Genomic DNA, 20,384 nt, shown 5'->3' with positions numbered 1-20,384 from the left:
GAGCCCGATGTGGGGCTCGATCCCAGAACCCTGGGATCACGGCCTGAGCTGAAGGCAGATGCTTAATGACTGAGCCACCCAGGCGCCCCTAGAGGCAATATTTTTTTAAAAAATGAAATATTCTGGCAACTTCAAAGAATCTATGATGCCTTAAAAAAAAAAATTTTTTTTTTTAAAGGTTTTATTTATTTATTTGACACAGAGAGCCAGAGAGAGGGAACACAAGCAGGGAAGCGGGAGAGGGAGAAGCAGACCTCCTGGCTGAGCAGGGAGCCCAATGTGGGGCTCGGTCCCAGGACCCTGGGATCATGACCTGAGCCGAAGGCGTTGAACGACTGAGCCACCCAGGTGCCCCTGCCTTAAAAAAATTTTAAGCATCTTTCCAACTTTGTTTTGAAGTCTTTCAAATATAAAAACAATTTACAAAAACCCTATTGAGAATAACCATATTCTCTACACCCTAATTATTAACATTTTGTTGACCTGCATATTTCTTTATAAATAGTATATATAAAATTATTTGCTTTTTTGCTGAACCATTTGAGAATGAGTTGAGAACTCTAACTCCTTACACATGTATTTCCTAAGAACCAAGACTTTCTCTTACATCATCATGATGTAATTACCCCACTTGAGAAATTTAACATTGATCCAGTACCATAATACATAGTCTCTGTTCAAATTTCTCCATTTGTCCCAAAATGTCTTCTAAAACTTGTTTTTTCTGCTCCAGGATCCAATCAAAAATTGTACATTGCATTTAGTTGTCATGGCCTCTTAGTCTCCTTTAATTTAGGTTAGTTCCCTGGCTTTTTTGTGTCTTTGATGTCATTGAAATTTTGAAGAACAAGGGCAGTTGCTTTGCAAAATATCAGTCATTTCGGATTTGTCTGTTTCTTCATGATTATGTTCAGTTAGGCATTTTTAGTAAAAATACTGCATGGGCAATATCACATCAGAGGACAAGAAGCTTTTAAAATCATTCCTGTGATTAAAAATAATTTAAAATCTAACTTTTTATCAGGAAATATTCTGGACATACCAAGAAGTCTAAAAAATATAATCATAAACACCTGGACATCCACCACTTAGCTTTGTCAAACCTTTTAACATTTTGCCATGTTTGCTTCACATCTTTTTTTTTTTTTTTTAAGATTTTATTTAGAGAGTGTGTGTGTGTGCGTGAATGCAGGTGGGGGAAGGGGCAGAAGTAGAGAATATCGAGCAGACTCCCCACTGAGCGCAGAGCCTAGAGCAGGCCTCGATCTCACAACCCTGTGATTATGACCTGAGCCAAAACCAAGAGTCAGACGCTTAACTGTCTGAGCCACCCAGGCGCCCCTCTTTTTTTTAACCCATAAACTATTTTTTAAATTGAGGTATGATTTATATATGGTAAACTTCATCATTTTTCATGTAGAATTCTGTGACATTTTGAAAAATGGATGCAGTCCTATAACCACCACAATCAGAGAGCAGTCTGTCATCCCTCCATTACCTTATACTCCTTTGTAGTCCCTTCTTTGCCCCTCTCCAAAGCCCCTGCAACCACTGATCTTTATCTTCCCTGTTAGCTTTGCCTTTTCCAGGATGTCGTAAAAATGGAAATGTGCGCACGGAATCACGCAGTAGGACGGAGTCTCTGCATCTGGCTTCCCTGACTTAGTGTATGCATTTGAGACCTGCCTGCCCCGAGGTCGTTGCGTGAATCACGATGTCTTCCTTTTTACTGCTGAGTTGTTGTCCATTGTATGAATATGCAAATTTGTTTGTACTGTCACCAGCTGGAGGCCCTTTGAGTTGTTTCCAGTTTGGGGAGATTATAAATAAAGCTGCTCTAACCTCTACAGACAGGTTTTTGTGTGAACACAAGTTCCATTTCATGGATAAATAACTAGGCTTGGATTACCTGTCTAACTTCATGAGAAAATCTTCCACGGTGACGGTACAATTACGGGTTCCCATCAGCAATGTGTAAGAGTTCTAGCTGCAGGGCGCCTATAATCGGGGTTCTTGACCTTGGGATTGTGAATTTGAGCCCTATGTTGGGTGTAGAAATTACTTAAAAATAAAATCTTTAAAAAAAAAATAGTTGCTCTGCATCCTCACGAGCACGTGATGTCAGTTTTTTAGATTTCAGCCATTCTGGTAATGTTTAGTGTGTAGTAGTGTCTCGTTGTGGTTTTAATATGCATTTTCTAATGGCGAATGATATGTTAATTATCTTTCCGTGTGCTTGTTTGCCATCCTTCCACTCTTTTGGTCAAGTGTCTGTTTGGATCTGTCCATTTCTCTAGTTGGTCATTCTGTTACTGAGTTTTTACACTTTATATATTGTGGATGAAGTTCCTTGTTGGATGTGATTGCAAATATTTTCTCCCAGTTTATGACTTTTCTTTCTCTTAATGTCTTTCAACGAGCAGTTCTTAATTTGGATTAAGTCCAATTTATCAATTTTTGCTTGTACAAAGTATACTTTTGGTGTTGTATCTAAAATCTTTGCCTAACCCACAGTCACAAAGATTTCCCCCATGTATTTTTAGAAATTTTATAGTTTTATATTTTACATTTAGATATAGGATCCATTGGAGTTAATTTTTGTATCTGGAATAAAGGATGGATCAAAGTTAACTTTTGTGCATACAGATAACTAATTGTTCTAGTATCATTTGTTAAAAATTACTCTTTCTCCACCCAGTTGCTTTTGTGCCTTTATTGAGACTCAATTGACTGCATATGTGTGGGTCTGTTTCTGTTCTGTTGGTTTTTGTCTGTGCTTTCTCCAGTAGCACACAATTCCAATTACTGTAGCTTTTTAGTAAGTCTCGAAATCAGGTGGTATGAGTCTTCCAACTATGTTGTTCTTTTCCAGAGTTACTTGGGCCATTCTAGTTCCTTTGCCTTTCCAATAAGAATTTCATAGGGAGTTCATTGATTTCTCAATTCCTGCTGGAACTGAGTTGTATTTATAGATCATTGTGGGAAAAATCAACATCTTAATCCATGAACCCAGTATACTGGCATTAAAGGCCTTCCTTGATCTATTTGATCAGTTTGTGTTCCTTTCAACACACACATTTTGCATATATTTTGTTAGGTTCATTCCTGAGTAATCCTGTTTTTTGGCACAGTTGAAAATGGTGCTGTTTTTTTAATTTAAATTTCCAGTTTTCATTGCTGGACTATAGATGTACAATTGAATGTACTATATGCCTTTATACCCTGGAACCTTGTTAGAGCCACTTACTGGTTCTAATATATTTTTTGTAGGTTCCTTAGGATTTTCTATGGAGATACTGTTTGTAAATAGAGACATTTTCTTTCTTCATTTCCAGTCTTGCTGACATCCTTCTTCTTACTTTGTTACACTGACTAGTGCCTCCAGTACAATGTTGAATAGGAGTAGTGAGCACGCCACTAGTAACATTTTTTTTGGTATGTTTTACTTTTTAGTTCAGGAATTATCTTTTCCAAAGTTTGTTTTTTGTTTTTGTTTTAGAGTTTCCATTTCTTAGGTGAGACCCTCCTCTTTAGTAAACACACGACCTCACCACAACCATCTTGTCCTTAAGTTGTTCAGCATATTTCTCACAGCTGCTTTGACGTCCTTGCCTTTCATGTCAACTTCTGGGCGGTCTTGGGTTCACTTCTACTGACTGCTTTTGTCCTTGGCCACACATCACATTTTCATCTCTGCACGGCTAGTAACTGCCACACGGATATTGCAGCTGCGGTAAAGAGTGTTGACCTACGCTTCGGTCACTCGCTGCATCCACCATCTGGGAGGCTTGGTTTATCCTCTTCAAGCCCCTGTTTGCTTTTGCTAGAGCACACTCTGTCCAGGAGTGCGGTCTGGAGTTTGCAGGCGTGGCACGTCAGGGTGCCTACTGAGCCTCGTAAATTTGGCCGGGCTCCCACTGCAGACTGTTTCCCAGTGATGGGTGCCAAGGACAAACAAAGGCAGACATTGGCTAGAGCATTAGCTGCCCGGGAGTAGGGGCAGGAGCTGGGGAAGGGCAGAGGGGGCCGAGCATTTTGAGGGAAGACCGAGGAAGAGGAGGGGAGGGGCTCCAGGGATATGAGGGTCACCAAGGACCGGTCAGTGCCTGTTGGCCGAGGAAGCGGGTTCCAGGAGGCAGTCTCAGCTTTCAGGCCCTCGAGAGGTACTCCTGAGCAGCGGGAGAAACAGACACATCTCAAAGGGATAGGGAGGATTGGCGCCTGTCAGCCCTTTTGAGGAAATGCTCACAGAAAGGGAGGTTGAGGGTCTCTGTCTGCAGACGGTGGGTTCCCCTGGCAGCCTTGAGCTTCCCCAGGCACGCATTTGAGAGGGGCCAGGGCCGTCCTCGGGACGGGGCCTCTCGGTGCAGAGGTTTTGGGAGGTGACATGCCACGAGTTTGCTGTTCTGTCAGGCAGCAGCTAAAACTGGTGTTTCTGTCCACCTTCTCGAGGTCGCTTTCCTCTGGACGGCTGGGCCCTCACTGCGCCGTGCGGGCTGGCCAAGGACCTGGCTCTCCCCGTGGCGGCTCTTTCAGAATTTCTCTCCTCAGCGTCCCTTCTCTGGTTCCTCAAGCCACAACGCTGCGGCTTTCTGCCTGAGTTGCAGCCCGTCGTCCTGGGCTGGAAAAGCTGTAAGGAAACGTGGATCTCACCCAAGACCCATCCTCCTTGCAAAGCATCTGGTCCCTGCGGTTTCTCTTCTCTTCAGTGCCTTCATATTTGTTACTTTGTATTTTTTCCTGGGTTGATCATTGTTACTTGCAGGTGGGTTAGTCCATGTAAATGACTCTGCCATGATCTGGAACCAGAATGGCCCATTGTTCTTTTTTTCCCCAACTTTTTATTTTAAAAATATTCAAATATTTAGAAAAATAGAATACTAACGTGAACACCTGTTCCCCTGCCACCTGGTACCTTGGATCCAAAGTCTTGGGATGTCATTGCTTTTAGGTCCTTTCAGTAGGCAGAGTTAGGAGTTCCTACTGATATTTTCAACTCAAATTTAACTTTTTATGTTGCATCTAATCTCTCTAATGATGAAAATCTTGGTCTCTAATGACACTGATCTATATCAAGATACATTCAGAGAAGTCTGACTTTCATCCCTGTCCCTTCTATTCCTGGCTTTCTATAGGTGATAACTTATATTTGTTTTGGTTTATCTGCCATCATTTTTTTTAAATATGAACAGACTATACATTCATTCATATTTCCTTCTCTTTTTTACAAAAGACATAGCATATCGCAAACATGGGACTTTGCTTTTGTATTTTATTATGCATATTTAAAAAATGCGGGAGATGGGGCACCTGGGTGATTCAGTTGGTTAAACGTCTACCTTTGGCTCAGGTCATGATCTCGGGGTTCTGGGATCAAGCCCCACGTTGGGCTTCCTGCCCAGTGGGGAGTCTGCTTCTCCCTCCCCCTGCTTGTGTTCTCTCGCACACTATCTCAAATAAAGAAAATCTTTTTAAAAAATTAAAATTAAAGTAGAGGAGATGGAGGGCATTGATCTCTGCCTTTCGAGTCACAGCACATAATTAAAAATTACTGATGTTATTGGTTATATTTTTTAAAATTTTTAACATGTTTTAGAGTTTTATCTTTGCATCTTTTATCTTTTATCTAGCTTAATTGAGATATAATTGGTATCTAACATATAAGTTTAAGGTGTAAAGGGTGATGATTTGATCTATATTGACAGTCTTTTATTTTTTACCTTTGGTCTGATTTTTTAAGACAGAGGTACTCCTCTAGAATTTGTTAGACCGCTTAAATTAGTAACAGGTATCATGCCTCTAAGGTTTATTATTTTATGATTCTGCTTTTTAAACCATGCATTGTTTTTTTTTTTTTTTTAACAGATTGAAGATCCAGGATGCTTCTGGGTTATGATAAAAGGATGTAGTCCGTTTTTAGATCATGAAGTTGATTACCAAAAACTAAATAGTGCCATGAATGACTTCTATAATAGCATGTGTCAAGATACAGAAATAAAACCGTTAATGTTGGAAGAAGGGCAGGTATGTATCTAAGTGTGCTGTAAGCACTGTGTCTTGAAATACTACTTAAAATGTACACATTTTGGCAGTAAAACTTTTAGAGTATTTTAATTGCACATAATCATTGCTTTGTGTTAGGTTCTTTTGGCTGCACGAGATTTGGGCTGGTTTTGGAAAGCAAAGGTGGTAGAAGATTCATGTGGGGCAGCAGCAGATGGAATGTCGTCCAAATTCAGGCATCAGGCCATCCTCCTGGGGCTGGGAACTGAGGGCTATTCTAGATGTATTCTAGATCTGTCACAGGTGTGGGGGCCTCAGCCGAGGGGGCATGGGGGCCTCCCTTTTGCTGCCTGTGACTTTGGCCAACTCCTGCTTGTTTATTTTCCTTGCCTCACATCACGGCCCCTTCTTCCTTTATTGCCACCTTGGCTCCCGGGACCATTGTCTGATTCTCTCTGCAGGTCAGTCACTTTTCAGAAGAGTTTGAATTTTTCTACTGGGAAAGGTTTATAAACTATGAGAAACATTAGAAATAACTTGAATTCCTTCCCCCTTTCAAAAAAAAAACTTCATTAATAACATTTATTATCTTTTTCCATACCATTGACTTGTTGACAGGAAACCCGGTGAGCTGTCCTTTTAAAATATTCCACATTTTGGAGAGCCTGAGTGCCTCCTTGTGGTGGTGCTGAACTTTCTCTCTGTCCCCTCTATTTTATGTGGACTGGTAGTTAAAGCTTTGATTAGATTTAGGGTCACCTTTTTCCCCCCCTCAGAGTGATTGGGCTGTGAGCTTCACCTTGCATTGGATTGGGAGGTAATATCACTGTTGGCAAAGCCCAGCGGATTCGGAGGGCGACACCTGAGTCCTCCCTCAAGGTGGTGCCCGTCAGCTTTTCCTGCAGAGGAGGCACCATCCCGTGACCAGCACGGCCCGAAGCAGCCCTTCTGTTTAAGCTTCCAAAATGGTCGCTTTCACGTTCCTTCTGTGTTCTTGAGCCGGAATTCGTCTGCAGGGAACTTTCCTTCCTCTATTAAGATGATTAGGCTACCCTGATATCCTACAGTTCATGCTGGAAAGGTAGACGCGTTGCTTGATTCTTTCCCTTACCAGCGTTCGTGCCCAGCTGTGTACACAGACGTCCAGAGGTCTCTGCTGTTTTTCTCTCCTCCTTTTCATTTTTAAAGTACTGTATTGAACCTCATGGTATTTAATATAGTCCATCAGCTGTAATCATTGTTCTTGGTGCTTAAATTGCCCTACGTTGGCTTGGTGGAAGCCTTGTAAGCCACCAGTTCAAAACCAGCTTGGCCTCGTGAACAATTACCTGTTTACACCATTCCTACAAGTTGCTTTGACTTGAGCATTAAACAGAAATACCCTCTGTCCTTTGGCAAGATTTCTCTCCAGTTATTTGACTTTGGAGTTATGGGAGGCTCCCAAGAGCCCATCCCTTGCCAAGTGGCTGCTCCATGGCGTCCAGCTTCAGTTCCTGAGCGCGGTGGTCTCCCTTCGGCTCACCCCTTCCCCGTCAGGTGCGGTGCTCTCCCCTCGGGGCCTGTGGTCGGCGTGTGGTTTGCCGGTCTGGGTCGCAGTCCCGTGGGACAGTCGGGACGCCAGGCAGCTATCACTCCTGCTGGGCAGTTTCCCTAAGGTGGGGCTGCATTTTCCTTATTTTACTTTCAAAACCCTGTCCTTAGTTAAGGAGTCAGCATGAGTGGAGTAAGAGAAGCCTGAAGTAGGATGGGTGCCCTGTGTTCAGTTTACTGTCCAGTTGGGGTCAGCGTGGGCAGCCCCAGCCTCCTCCCCCACCTTTCCTCTTCCGGCAGGTAGAATGTGGGCTGAGATGGTTTGGGGGTGCCTTTTCGTTCTCTCCTGCGACTGAGGGTTTTAATGCCGAGGTTTTTATTTTGTAGGTCTGTGTGGTGTATTGTCAGGAACTGAAGTGCTGGTGCAGGGCTGTTATTAAGTCCATTGTGTCTTCGGCAGACCATTACCTGGCAGAATGTTTCCTTGTGGATTTTGCCAAGTACATCCCAGTGAAATCTAAAAAGTACGTACGTATTTATTTCGCCTCACGCTCTTTAGGGAGATGGATATCAGTTTTAAAGGAGAGGGTCAGTTTTCACAGAGGATAGAGGTCAGAGAACTGGAGTGTTCTTCGCTTCCCATGGGGACGACTTGCAGATTCCAGTTCTACACGCAGTCAGTGTAGGGGCTGGTGGTCCCAGTGAGGACCCGGGGCAGCTGGGCCCTCCTTCCACCTTCCTTCCAAGGGGCAGGTGCTCACCCGGCCTCCCACTCTCAGCGTGTTCCTGTGATGGGTCCTTCCAGAGGCTGGGCTGCAGGAAAGACACTACCTGGAAGCCGAAGGTCATGTGGTCCCCACAGAAGGGGTGTGTGCTGGTACAGCCTCAGGTAGCGGGGAGCAGAGCCCCTGTTCAAGTACTCTGGGTCCTTTTCCTTAGCAGAGTGAGGGTGTGACCCACAGTGACTTAAGGTGGGGAGACAGTTCCGAAGCAGCCCTCATTGGCTCCAGGAGCACCCATTAACTGCTCATTAGAAAACACTAGCAACACGTCAGCTTTTGTGTTTGTGGTAATTTTTCATAGTTGCCCATCCCAGAGTAAGAGGATATCAGTTTAATAATTAATGTGAGGACTCTTCTTCCAAAAGAGTATTCTTGCAATAAGAGTAAAGCATTTCATGGCAGAAGGGCTTCTCAGACATTGGGAATTCGCAGATACTTAAGAAAAAAAGTAGATGCCTTTCTAGCCTGTGATTCTGCACCTTTATAACCAGAATTGTTATCAAAGTAAATGTTATATTTAATTGTTTGGAAAGATTTTTAGTATTTGGAGTTTTGGGCAAGAGAAGCCCGTGATTAAATATTGTGCAGGGAGGCTTCAAGGGGCACCTTTTTCTGAGCTGTGGGGACGAGGTGGTGAGGCTGCCCATACAGGGCATCCAGAAATCCTGTCCCGGAATGGTACGCCTAGGCAGTCTCTCATTGGCCTGAAGAATGGAAATAAAAGTGCTGAGCAGCAGATTTATCAAATCTCAGCCCCTTTTTTTTTTTATTATTATGTTATGTTAATCACCATACATTACATCATTAGTTTTTGATGTAGTGTTCCATGATTCATTGTTTGCGTATAACACCCAGTGCTCCATGCAGAACGTGCCCTCTTTAATACCCATCACCAGACTAACCCATCCCCCCACCACCCTCCCCTCTAGAACCCTCAGTTTGTTTTTCAGAGTCCATCGTCTCTCATGATTCATCTACCCCTCCGATTTCCCCCCCTTCATTCTTCCCCTCCTGCTATCTTCTTCTTTTTTTTTTTTTCTTAACATCTATTGCATTATTTGTTTCAGAGGAGCAGATCTGTGATTCAACAGTCTTGCACAATTCACAGCGCTCACCATAGCACATACCCTCCCCAATGTCTATCACCTAGCCACCCCATCCTTCCCACCCCCCACCACTCCAGCAACCCTCAGTTTGTTTCCTGCGATTAAGAATTCCTCATATCAGTGAGGTCATATGATACATGTCTTTCTCTGTTTGACTTATTTCACTCAACATAATACCCTCCAGTTCCATCCACGTCGTTGCAAATGGCAAGATTTCATTCCTTTTGATGGCTGCATAATATTCCATTGTGTGTGTGTGTATACATACCACATCTTCTTTATCCACTCATCTGTCGATGGACATCTTGGCTCTTTCCACAGTTTGGCTATTGTGGACATTTCAGCCCCTCTTTTTGTGCAGAATTAATAAATATTAACTATAAAAATATCTGCTCAAAAACATGACAGAAACTGAAATTCGGGTTGTGTATTAAAATTTGAAATTTAAAAATCTTAAGTAGAACTGACTTCACAGGATTGTTCATTTCCTAATGTTTCTTAGCCTGAGGAGCCTTGTTAGACGTGATTTTTCTAATACTTACCACCCCCACACCATGAAGTTTTAATGCCAAAGATACTCTGAATATCCATGCATGTACTCTTCATATATTTTATGCTTTTATACATAAGAAGAATAAGATTCTTCTCCCTTCTCCGCACTTGGGCAGAGGTCAGCCCGCTCTCCCTCCCTGTTGCTGGTGGCTGTATTAGAAACAGAAAGAATGTAAGTTTTCTATGTAAGTTTTCTTTGTAACGGAACTGTTTCTGTTTCACTGTGAAGCATCCGAGTTGCAGTAGAAACTTTTATGCAGCTTCCCTACCGGGCGAAAAAATTCAGGCTGTATTGCACGAAGCCTGTTACATTACACATTGACTTCTGTGAAGACAGCGCTGAGATTGTGTAAGTACTGCTGGTGACGGGTGCTGAGCGTGAGTCAAAGTCTGAAATCGAGTGTAGGAGGTTTATGTGGAGTCTGTTGCCCTTGAGAAGCACTAAATGGCCTCTGTTCTTCAGGAGACATCTGAGTCGATGTGTGTCACACCTGGCCCTAAGCGGAGCTCCTGGGGCAGCCCCCCTTCCAGACGCTGCAGTCGAGGGGGCTTGGGGGGGTTGCCGAGCTCTGCGCTCTGCAACTTCTTTTAATTTGCAAAAAGTAATAAATTAACTGTGAAGAGAAAGGAGGGAATACAGGATCATGGAGCATTAAAAAAAAAAGTCCATTGCATTTTTCTCCAGTCCCTTGCCACCCCCCACCCCCCCCATCCTCTGGGACCTGTTCAGGCTCTGAACTTGCACACCTCATTCAGTACTTTATACACATTCGTTTATGTGGAGCCTTTCATGAAAATTAGAACCTACTGCCTTATTTGTAGATTTAAGCCAAGAGTGTGCTGAAGCTCTTTGCTAGTACATGTACGGCCTCCTACTATTGGACTTTCTGGGTGAACATAACTGGCTACTTGCTGTATGTGACTGTTCCTCTCTTGAGAGCCAGCTAGATTGTTTGCAGACCACTGTGCGCTGCGCAATCCCGTAAGAATATGGATAAATCCAAATAAAACATGGTGTGGAGATGTGGACGTGCATGCCCATATGCACGTATCACCCCCGCCCCCGTGTTTGCCCCGTCTTCCTAGTCTTGGGCCACATTGCCAGTGTTTGTGCAGGACTCACCAGGGTCCCCGCACTGGGCACTGCTGTGGCAGGGGTATGGCTGCGCTCTCCACTGTCTGGACCGAGCGCTACCTGAGGTCCTGGGGCAGCCCTTCCCTTCCTCCCTCCCGGTACCCCCACCCCCAGGACTGGTGTTACGGGAAGAAACATTGTGGGCATAGCACAGTCTGGCTTAACTTGCATGTCGTGGTGGTGTTGCATTTTGTTCCTGGAACTTGGAAGGCACCCCTCTTGTGGATGCTTTCGCGGGATCTACAGAGACCTTCCATTTCCACTCCCTGCTCCCCCCAGCACCTGTTGTTCCCTGGAGATGGTAAGCACATCGTCCTGTGGCCGGCTTCAGAAGCTTCAGTAATGGATGCTGAGCCTGCTTGTCCCTGCAGCCCCCCAACACCACCACCACCTCAGAGACTCCAGGAAAGTGGGTCCCCCACAGAGCAGCAACCCCTGCCTCTTCCCTGTCCCTCTTCCAGAGCAGCCAGCTACTCACCCTCCCCCCAGGGCTGACTCTGTTGCCAGTCTGTCCACACCCAGCTCTCCCCCAGAGTCCCCCTCATCCTCGCCCCCTCTGCGTGACCACCTTCCCAAGTCGTAGGCACACCCTCCGTGCAGACGCATGTCCCTTTGTGTGGGCAGTTCATCTAGAATGTCTGTCTCGATATGTATGTTACAGTGTTTATAGATTTTGTCAAATGGCCCTCCAGAGGACTAGCGATGTGTACTCGCATCATTGGGGTACAGAGAGTGTTGCTTTTCCACACAACGTTGACTATCTTTAAACTTTTCATTTTTGCTTGTTTGCTGTGTGAAAATGGTATTTTGTTTTAATTTGTGTTTTTCCAACTTTACAAGTTGGGTGTTTCTTCATGTGGTTATTCATGTGTGTGTTTGAGAGAGAGACAGACAGACACACGGACTGAATGATTGGTTTACCTGTGAATAGCCTAGATTGATTTTTCTCTTGGGCCATTTTCATATTAGAAATCTATATTTCATTTTTTTTAAACTTACTAGGTAAATTTTTTGTGTGTAGCAATGGTTTTAGAACCGCTGTCTTAATTTTTTTTTTTTTTACTTTTAGTAACCCTTTGTGATTTTCTTGAAGTAATGTGCTAAATATCTTTTTTAGTAAATTAAATAATACCTTTGCCTAGGTGTGGGACTAAGTGCTTTATGTACATTACCTTATTTGATCCTTAAAGCAGCCCTTGGAGGATGACGGTGGCATCAAACCATCATTGATTTGGGAAATCAAACCAGCAGAGAAACATAAAACATAGTACTCTACCCTTTCTTAGTTATTTTCGTTCCTTGCTTCGAAATACTGGTTTCTCTTCATCTTCCACTGCCCACAGCTCTTCTTACAATTTCCTTTCCAGAGCACAGGGAAGGGCAAGATGATAGAACATGGGAGACAGAGGGCAGGTGTCAGCAGGGGGGGGATACCATGAGCGACTGGCCGGTGGCTCTCCGCCCGGCCTCTCTTGCCCTGTGGTCTCACCAGGCTGTACAGAGCCCTCGCTCCATACCAGCCTGTGCTGAACACTGCATGCGCAGCATCCCTGCCCGGGGGGCTTGTGTTCTGGCTGGGAAGACCGATAGGTCCCAGGTCCCGGGGGACGCTGGTGCTGGGAAGGACGATGCCCTCGTGGCAGGCACGGGATGCTCAGGAAGCCCCAGGGTGGGCCTGTTCTCAGTCTCTGCCCTGGATGCCGGCGGCAGTGACGAGAGGAGCCCATTGCTGGGTGCGGCTGGGATCGTCACCCCCAAAGCAGGGCCAGGCATCATACATTCAACACGTAGTGTCAGAAACATTGAGCATATGGCTTACAAAGTGATGTTGGTTCCCCAGCCTCGGATTTTTATTTGATAAGGTTGCATCTGTTTACTGTTCCAGGCCTGCCAAGAAGTGGGACAGCGCAGCTATTCAGTACTTCCAGAACATCCTAAAAGGTAAGGCAAGTGCATCATCACTAAAGCCTGCTTTGAACTGACACTCACGCTGGTTTATCTTTCCATTGGCGAGGGGGTTTGGGATGTGCTCCTTCAGCTGTTTGCCCCTCCTCACAGGGGTTCATCTGTTACCTGGGACTCCTTCCGCCCCATGTCACAGCGACTCTGCACCCCTGAAAGTTTGGGGGTGGGTGTGGACGTTAGTAATTGGGAGTTGAAATGAGAAAGGGGCTCTTTGGGTGAGGGGCCCTTCGTTTGCATGGGAGCTTCGCCCTGCAGAAATAAATGTACGCGCATTTCACGGAGCAGCAGGTGATGGAAAGCTGAACTTTTCTCGTGCATGTTGATTAGTGTCGTCATCATTGCCGATTTCAGATGTGCAGCCTGTCTCAGAGCAGCTGTATGGCGTGCTCTCTTTATTTTCTATCGTTGGCGGTAAAGTGCAGCCTCATGGCCGTCTGTCCTGACCCCTGGCCGGCAGGAGCCAAGTCCCTGTGCCCGCCGCCCCCCGGGGCTGCTCTGAGGAGAAGCGGGTGTGAAATGCCTGGGGTGCTGGGCCCTCTCCTCCACTGCCCTGCTCTCTGGCCAGAGGAATAGCCACATGCTGGGCGGGGGAGATGGGAGGCTGGGAGGGCCTCTGGCTTTGGAGTCTGGGCCCTTGTGAGCCCATGTCAGGGGGGAGGGATGCTGGGACATACAGCTGTGGAGGAAGCAGAGCACCTGGGACTGCATCCTGCTCCACAGCTTCCCTGCAGCCTTCTCTGAGCCCGGCCTCCTCCCCTGTACATGACAGCGACAGCTGTGAAGTGAAACAGTGTGTGAAGGACTGAGCCTGGTGTCTGAAGCTCCCCGTGCCTGGAACTGCTGTTTGGGTGCTTGGGTCTGAGTCGCTGAGAGCTCTGACTGATGGGGTGTTTGCAGGGTGGAATGGACTCAGGTGAAAGACTGAGTGGGAAGGGGATTTGGGAGTCTCTGGAAGAAAGAGGGCCAAGTCTGCTGGAGAGATGTTCGCAGGGGGCAGGAGCAGCAGCTGTGGGTGGGATGGAGGGTATGCGGCTGACCCCAGGCCAGGAGAGCCTTGGCCTCCACTTGCGCGCCCCCCCCCCCCCCCCCAGGAGGACGCCGTTCGGTATGGTGACTCCAGGTGATGCTTAGTACGGATTACTAGGTGGAATGGAATTGTTTCAATGTCAGCTGATTTTTTTTTTTTTTCATTTATGTTATTTAGCAACCACCCAGGTGGAAGCCAAATTGTGTGCCGTGGAAGAAGATACTTTTGAGGTCTACCTTTATGCAACTATAAGAAATGAAAAAGTGAGTGAAAGAATTGTGTTTTAAAAATGTTTTATTCTTATTTTTTTATTTTAACAAAACAGAGTAAACACCAAGGAAAAGAATGTCATTCACACAGCATGGAAATTTTTGGTTTTGTCTTTTGGTTTTTTTGGAGAGAGGGCAGGGGAGGGCTGAGGGAGAGAATCTCAAGCAGGCTCCATGCTGAGTGCAGAGCCCAACATGGGGCTCGACCTCAAGACTCTGAGATCATGGAAACCAAGAGTCAGACGCTTAATGGACTGTGCCACCCAGGTGCCCCAGGCCTTCTCCATTTTTAATTGGAATTCTATAGAGAAGAACTGGCCCTTCTCCCCCATTTATTAATTGGTTCAGTAATTTATCTTAGTGCTGACTCTTGGCTGTTTGTTTTACTCTAGGGGATAGAATACATTACTGTCATTATTTTCTTGTTCAAATTGTCCCAGATTTGGCCATTAGCAGCAGCTTCAAAGTGGCTACGTGTCCTTTCAGTGTGCCCCATCATGGCCGGAAACTTTCTATTTTTGGTACCACGAGATGCTCTAGGCTAATTTTGTCATTCTCCAGCCCAGCTCTAGAATCAACCACTTCTCAAAGAAGAGTGGTATTGAGATAGCAAGACCGGGGCACGAGATGTGCTCCTGCTGCTGGGGTGTCGCTGCTTGTAGGTCCTCCCTGCAGACAGTTAGGAAGTACGCGTCTGTGCACTACTCCACACACACACGGATCGATGCCTGGATCTGTCTGTCTGTACGTGGATCTGTCTGGACCGTGAGATGGAGCCCCACGTCAGGCTGTGTGCTGGGCTTGGAGCCTGCCTAAGATTCTCTCTCTCCCTCTCTCTCTCAGAAAAAGAGCTCTGGTACCTCTCATTCCAGTCCAGCTTCACAGGGTTCTTTGTGGCCCTCCCCGTTCCTTGACATGTGTTTTCAACAGTGAGAAACCTGCTCTTGTTAGCTACATTATAATTAATTCAATTAATCTTAATATTTAAATAAAGTAATTCCAGAATTGCTAACCCACATTCCTGTGAAAGTTTTTTTTTTTCCCCCAAAGATTTTATTTATTTATTTGACAGAGAGGGACAAAGCGAAAGAAGGAACACAAGCAGGGGGAGTGGGAGAGGGAGAAGCAGGCTTCCTGCTGAGCAGGGAGCCGGATGAGGGGCTTGATCCCAGGACCCTGGGATCATGACCTGAGCCGAAGGCAGACGCTTAATGACTGAGCCACCCAGGCACCCCAAAAAAGAAGTTTGTCTAAAGGCAAATAGCATGCAGCCAAAACACTGTATTCTTAAGTTACTTAGGTTAGTTCTTTTCTTCTCCTCCCTCTTCATTGTGTTGATGTTATTCATTTACAGTAAGGTTCATTTGTTAGTCTTTGTGGTGCATTTTGGGTTCCCCCACGTCTTTGTCAGTTTCACCGGTGGCTTTTCATTGCTTATTTTAGTTTGGTAAAAATAACAAAATGCTGCTATTGGACTGGTCTGGTGAAACATCTTTAAACTTTTCTACTGACCTGCTTCTTGCTTTTCAAGTAGGTCTGTTTCCCTCTCTGGCCCTACTTCATGGTGGGGGAGTGCAGAGGGTAAGCTTCTTAGCAGAGAGAACTTAGAGCAGATGTGTGAGGTCATTATTGCCAGAAAAACAGGGCCTGGCATCCTTTTCCAGCTCCCTAAGGAAGCACAAGGATATGCCAGGGTTTTCTCTTTTTGGCCTGGCTCTTTCACGCAACAAAATTATTTTAGCATATATCCACGTCGTCCCTTTTATTGTCAAATACTCTTCTCTTGTCCAGATATTATATAGTGGATTTACCTGTTCATGTCTTTTGGACATTTGAGTTGTTGCCAGTTTGGGGCTGTTACAAATAAAGCTGCTATGAATATTCATGTACATTTCTTCCTGTGAACCTATACATTCATTTCTCTTGGGTGAGGGCCTAGGAGTCAAATATCTGGATGGGATTATAGGTAGTAAGAGACTGCCAAATGGTTTTCCAAAGCCGTTAACTATTGTACAATCCCATCAGCAATGGATGAGAGCCTCAGTTCCTTCATGTCCTCTTCAGTGCTTGGATGGTTACTTTGATGGTTGTGTGGAAGTATCTCATCGTGGCTTAACTTTGCATTTCTCTAATGACTTACAACGTTGAGTGTCTCTTCATACGCTATCTGCAATCTGTATATCTTCTTTGATGAAGTGTGCATTCAGATCTTTTGCCCATTTTTTGGATAACTTTTTTTTATTATTATTTTATTTTTTAAAGATTTTATTTATTTATTTGACAGAGAGAGACATAGTGAGAGAGGGAACACAAGCAGGGGGAGTGGGAGAGGGAGAAGCAGACTCCCTGCTGAGCAGGGAGCCCGACATGGGGCTCAATCCCAGGACCCTGGGATCATGACCTGAGCCAAAGGCAAATGCTTAACGACTGAGCCACCCAGGCGCCCCTGGATAATTTTTTAAATTGAAGTATAGTTGATGTACGATGTTTCAGGTGTACAGTAGAGTGATTTGATGAGTCTGTACCTTATGCTGTGCTCACCACACAACACCATTACAATACCATTGACTCTATTCCCGACGAACCTTTTTTTTTTTTTAAAGATTTTATTTATTTATTTGAGAGAGAGAATGAGAGAGAGAGAGAGAGAGCATGAGAAGGGGGAGGGTCAGAGGGAGAAGCAGACTCCCTGCTGAGCAGGGAGTCCGATGCGGGACTCAATCCCAGGACTCCAGGATCATGACCTGAGCCGAAGGCAGTGGCTTAACCAACTGAGCCACCCAGGCGCCCCCGATGAACCTTTTATTCCCATGACTTACTCATTCCATACTGAAGGCCTGTGTCTCCCTCTCCCCTTCACCCTTTTTGCGCACTCCCCCCACTCTGGCCTCCATCAGTTCTTAGTATTTATGGGTTTGTTTGTGCTATTTGTTTATTCATTTGTTTTTTTACATTCCACATGTAAGTAAAATCATATGGTGTTTGTCTTTCTGTCTTATTTCACTTAGCATAATACCCTCTAGGTCCATTCATGTTGCAAATGGAAGAATCTCATCTTTTTATGGCTGAGCAATATTCCATTGTATTTTGCCCATTTTTTAATTGGGTTGTTTGTCATCTTTTTATTGCATTTTGAGAGTTCTTTATATACATGTCCATCCAGATATAAGATTTAAAAAATTTTTTTTCTCTCTCTATGGATTGCCCTTTATCTCTTTTCTTTTAAAAGATTTTTTTAAAAAGATTTTATTTATTTATTTGACAGAGACACAGCGAGAGAGGGAACACAAACAGGGGGAGTAGGAGACGGAGAAGCAGGCTCCTGCTGAGCAGGGAGCCTGATGTGGGGCTTGATCCCAGGACCCTGGGATCATGACCTGAGCTGAAGGCAGATGCTTAATGACTGAACCTCCCAGGCACCCCCTGCCCTTCATCTCTTAATAATGTCTTTTGAAGAGTGGAAATTTTTAAATTTTGATGCAGTCTAAAATTTAAATTTTTAATTTTTATAGGTTTTTCCTTTTATGATTTGGGCTTTGACTTGTCATCCCCCCAGATCTTTGCCCAGCAAAGTCATGTTAGCTCCCCGGTGCTTTTGCTCAAGAAGATATTTCTTATATTTTTTTACAGATTCTTACTGTTTTTCTTACCAGGAGGGTTGGTCAGAAGTATCTAGTCCTCTGTTACCAGAGCAGAACTTAAGAGATTGGTTTCTATCAAATTATGTTCTATAAAATAATTTTTTCTGAAGATTGAAATTTGGGGTTAAGTTTGGGATATTTTCTGAACAGTCGCTTGACTCTGTTTGTCTTATTCATGGAATGTTGAAAATTGTACAGGTCTGTGTTAATGATGATCTGGTTGCGAAGAACTTCGCTCGTTACATATCACCCAAGGAGAATAAAAACGTTGATTCTGTAGAGAAATCAAGATTGAGTATAAAGTCAGCATCCTTTTCCAGTAAACTCAATCCAGCGCTTACTCTTTGGCCAATGTTTTTGCAAGGAAAAGATCCGCAAGGAATGGAAAGTGAGTGGATTCTCACCAATACATGTTTCTTTTAAACTGTCCTATTTATATGAATCTTATTGTACTGATGTAAGTTGTACAAACTTTTCCCCATGTGGAGGCAGAGACTTGGACTATTAAAATATTAAAATCTAATATTTCAATTTTAATCCTGGTGAGTTTGTGACAGGTTTTGAAGTCCTGAGCTGCTGTAGTTTGTTTTTATGAGACCAGGAAAAAACTTCTCAATTTCTTATTAACATGGAGTTACATATTCAGAAGTCCGTAAGTTTATAATTTAAAGTTGTTACCAAAACAAGGTCAAATGTTTACCACTTTAGGCCCTTTTAAGAAGAGCTGTTTATTAGTAGGGAAATACGAGAGGAGACCGTCGTGGACAGTGGAAACAATTTTTTAAGTGTCTCTCTCTCAATTCAGTTTTCCTTGAATTAATCGTTCACACTCCTTTCCTGCCCCGAGTTAGGGCTCCCGTGACCTCCCAGCAAAAAAGTAGTATGCCACTGAGTTTTGCATTTGTCATTTGGGTTTTACTTCATTCTGTAATCCTGATTTGTGTTCTTTCTGTCAGATTCACGTGGTTTAACTTTTCTGGCTCAGTCCCTCCAGCATCCGGGGCCCAAGGGTGGTGTTGGTGACCTTGGGCCAGCTGCTGTGTATCTGGGTAAGTTCACTTGCCTTATTTCACAGGCAGCTTAAAAGAACACTCTCAGTGGTCTACAGATTACAAGCATTGTTTGGAAGGGCTGTGGTAATTCCCTCTCTTAATCTCATGGAACCAGTTTATGATGCAGATGCTGACAGAGATAATTTGGCCTTGCAGTTCTTACTTAGAGGACTTTTTTTTTTTTAAAGATTTATGTATGTATTAGCCAGCGAGCATGAGCCGGCCAGGGCAGGGGGCAGAGGGAGAGAATCCCAAGCAGACTCCCCGCTGAGCACAGAGTGCTGTGCACACCCTGAGGTCATGACCTGAGCTGAAATCGTGAGTTGGATGCTTAACCAACTGAGCCCCCCGGGCGCCCCCTTACTTAGAGGATTTTACTGTAACAGGCATTTGTTTACGTGTAGAGCTGATTTATTTCAGCCCAGCCATACACTGGTGATTATTATTTGTTCTCAGAGTGTATGTGTATGGATTTGTGAGTGATTTTTATTTTAAACTGGGGGGGCACATAAAAGAAAGAGGCATTTAGGAGGTTAGAAATACCCAGTCTTTAACTCTGTATCTCCAAGGAACATAACAGGTGGGAATTGTTGGACCAGAGTGGAACCTGCCAGCAGCCTCTTTGATTCTTGGTCACCCTCTGTGGTAATTCCTGTACCACTCCCCTCTTTGTCCTGCGCGTGTACACCGAGTTTTTCATGCACGTACATTGTAATCCTCAACTAAGTTAAAGCTTTCGCCAGTGAAGTCACTCCCTACAGTTAGCATTCTGTTTAATTACTTTGATAATGTTGTTTATTGTAGAAGAATACAGATAATCAAAGTTTTAAAAACCTGTCATCTTTAATAGCTACTTACTAAAATATGAGTCTTGCTTTCCAGAGTTTTCCAGGTGTGAGGGTTGTGCATAACATTTTTCTCTCACAGAAATTGGATTCTATACATACCCCTGTGTAGTGTTTTTCAGTTAACATATGGATGAACTTCTTTGTAGGTCAGATATGTCCAGGATCACTTGAGTTTAAGGACATGAGCTCTGACGTGAGACAGATGGGATGTTAGTGTCCCTCCTCCTGTGTGACCGGGGGGGGTGGGGTGGGGGGGAGGCACTGTTCCCATTGCAGTGACTTTATTAAACGGGCCATTCACATACACAGTTGACATGGCCTGTGGCCGACGTGGCACATGCGGCCCCCACCCTGTGTTCTGACGTGCCTCCTGCAGGGATCTCAGCTGAGAGTTCCTGCGGAAACATGCCCCTGTTACTGATGGCAGAAAGACACATGGAATAGAAATATGGGCCCACTTCTACTGGAGCATGA

At 44.5% G+C, this 20,384-nt stretch overlaps 1 protein-coding gene across 1 annotated transcript in view; it reads left to right on the top strand.

Moving 5' to 3' along the window:
- The window catches only part of TDRD12 (tudor domain containing 12), a 67,284-nt gene that overhangs the window by 3,022 nt on the left and 43,878 nt on the right, over positions 1-20,384 (top strand). The window contains exons 2-8 of the mRNA XM_035023513.1: positions 5,866-6,024; positions 7,921-8,057; positions 10,203-10,322; positions 12,994-13,049; positions 14,278-14,363; positions 18,209-18,398; positions 18,967-19,059. Coding sequence (XP_034879404.1) covers positions 5,866-6,024; positions 7,921-8,057; positions 10,203-10,322; positions 12,994-13,049; positions 14,278-14,363; positions 18,209-18,398; positions 18,967-19,059 — 841 coding nt within the window. The remainder of the gene's footprint in view (positions 1-5,865; positions 6,025-7,920; positions 8,058-10,202; positions 10,323-12,993; positions 13,050-14,277; positions 14,364-18,208; positions 18,399-18,966; positions 19,060-20,384) is intronic.

The sequence above is a fragment of the Mirounga leonina genome, unplaced genomic scaffold (genome assembly GCF_011800145.1).
Source record: "Mirounga leonina isolate KUSES-001 unplaced genomic scaffold, KU_Mleo_1.0 Mir_177, whole genome shotgun sequence".
NCBI lineage: Eukaryota > Metazoa > Chordata > Mammalia > Carnivora > Phocidae > Mirounga > Mirounga leonina.
This window is presented reverse-complemented; position numbering and strand designations above follow the sequence as displayed.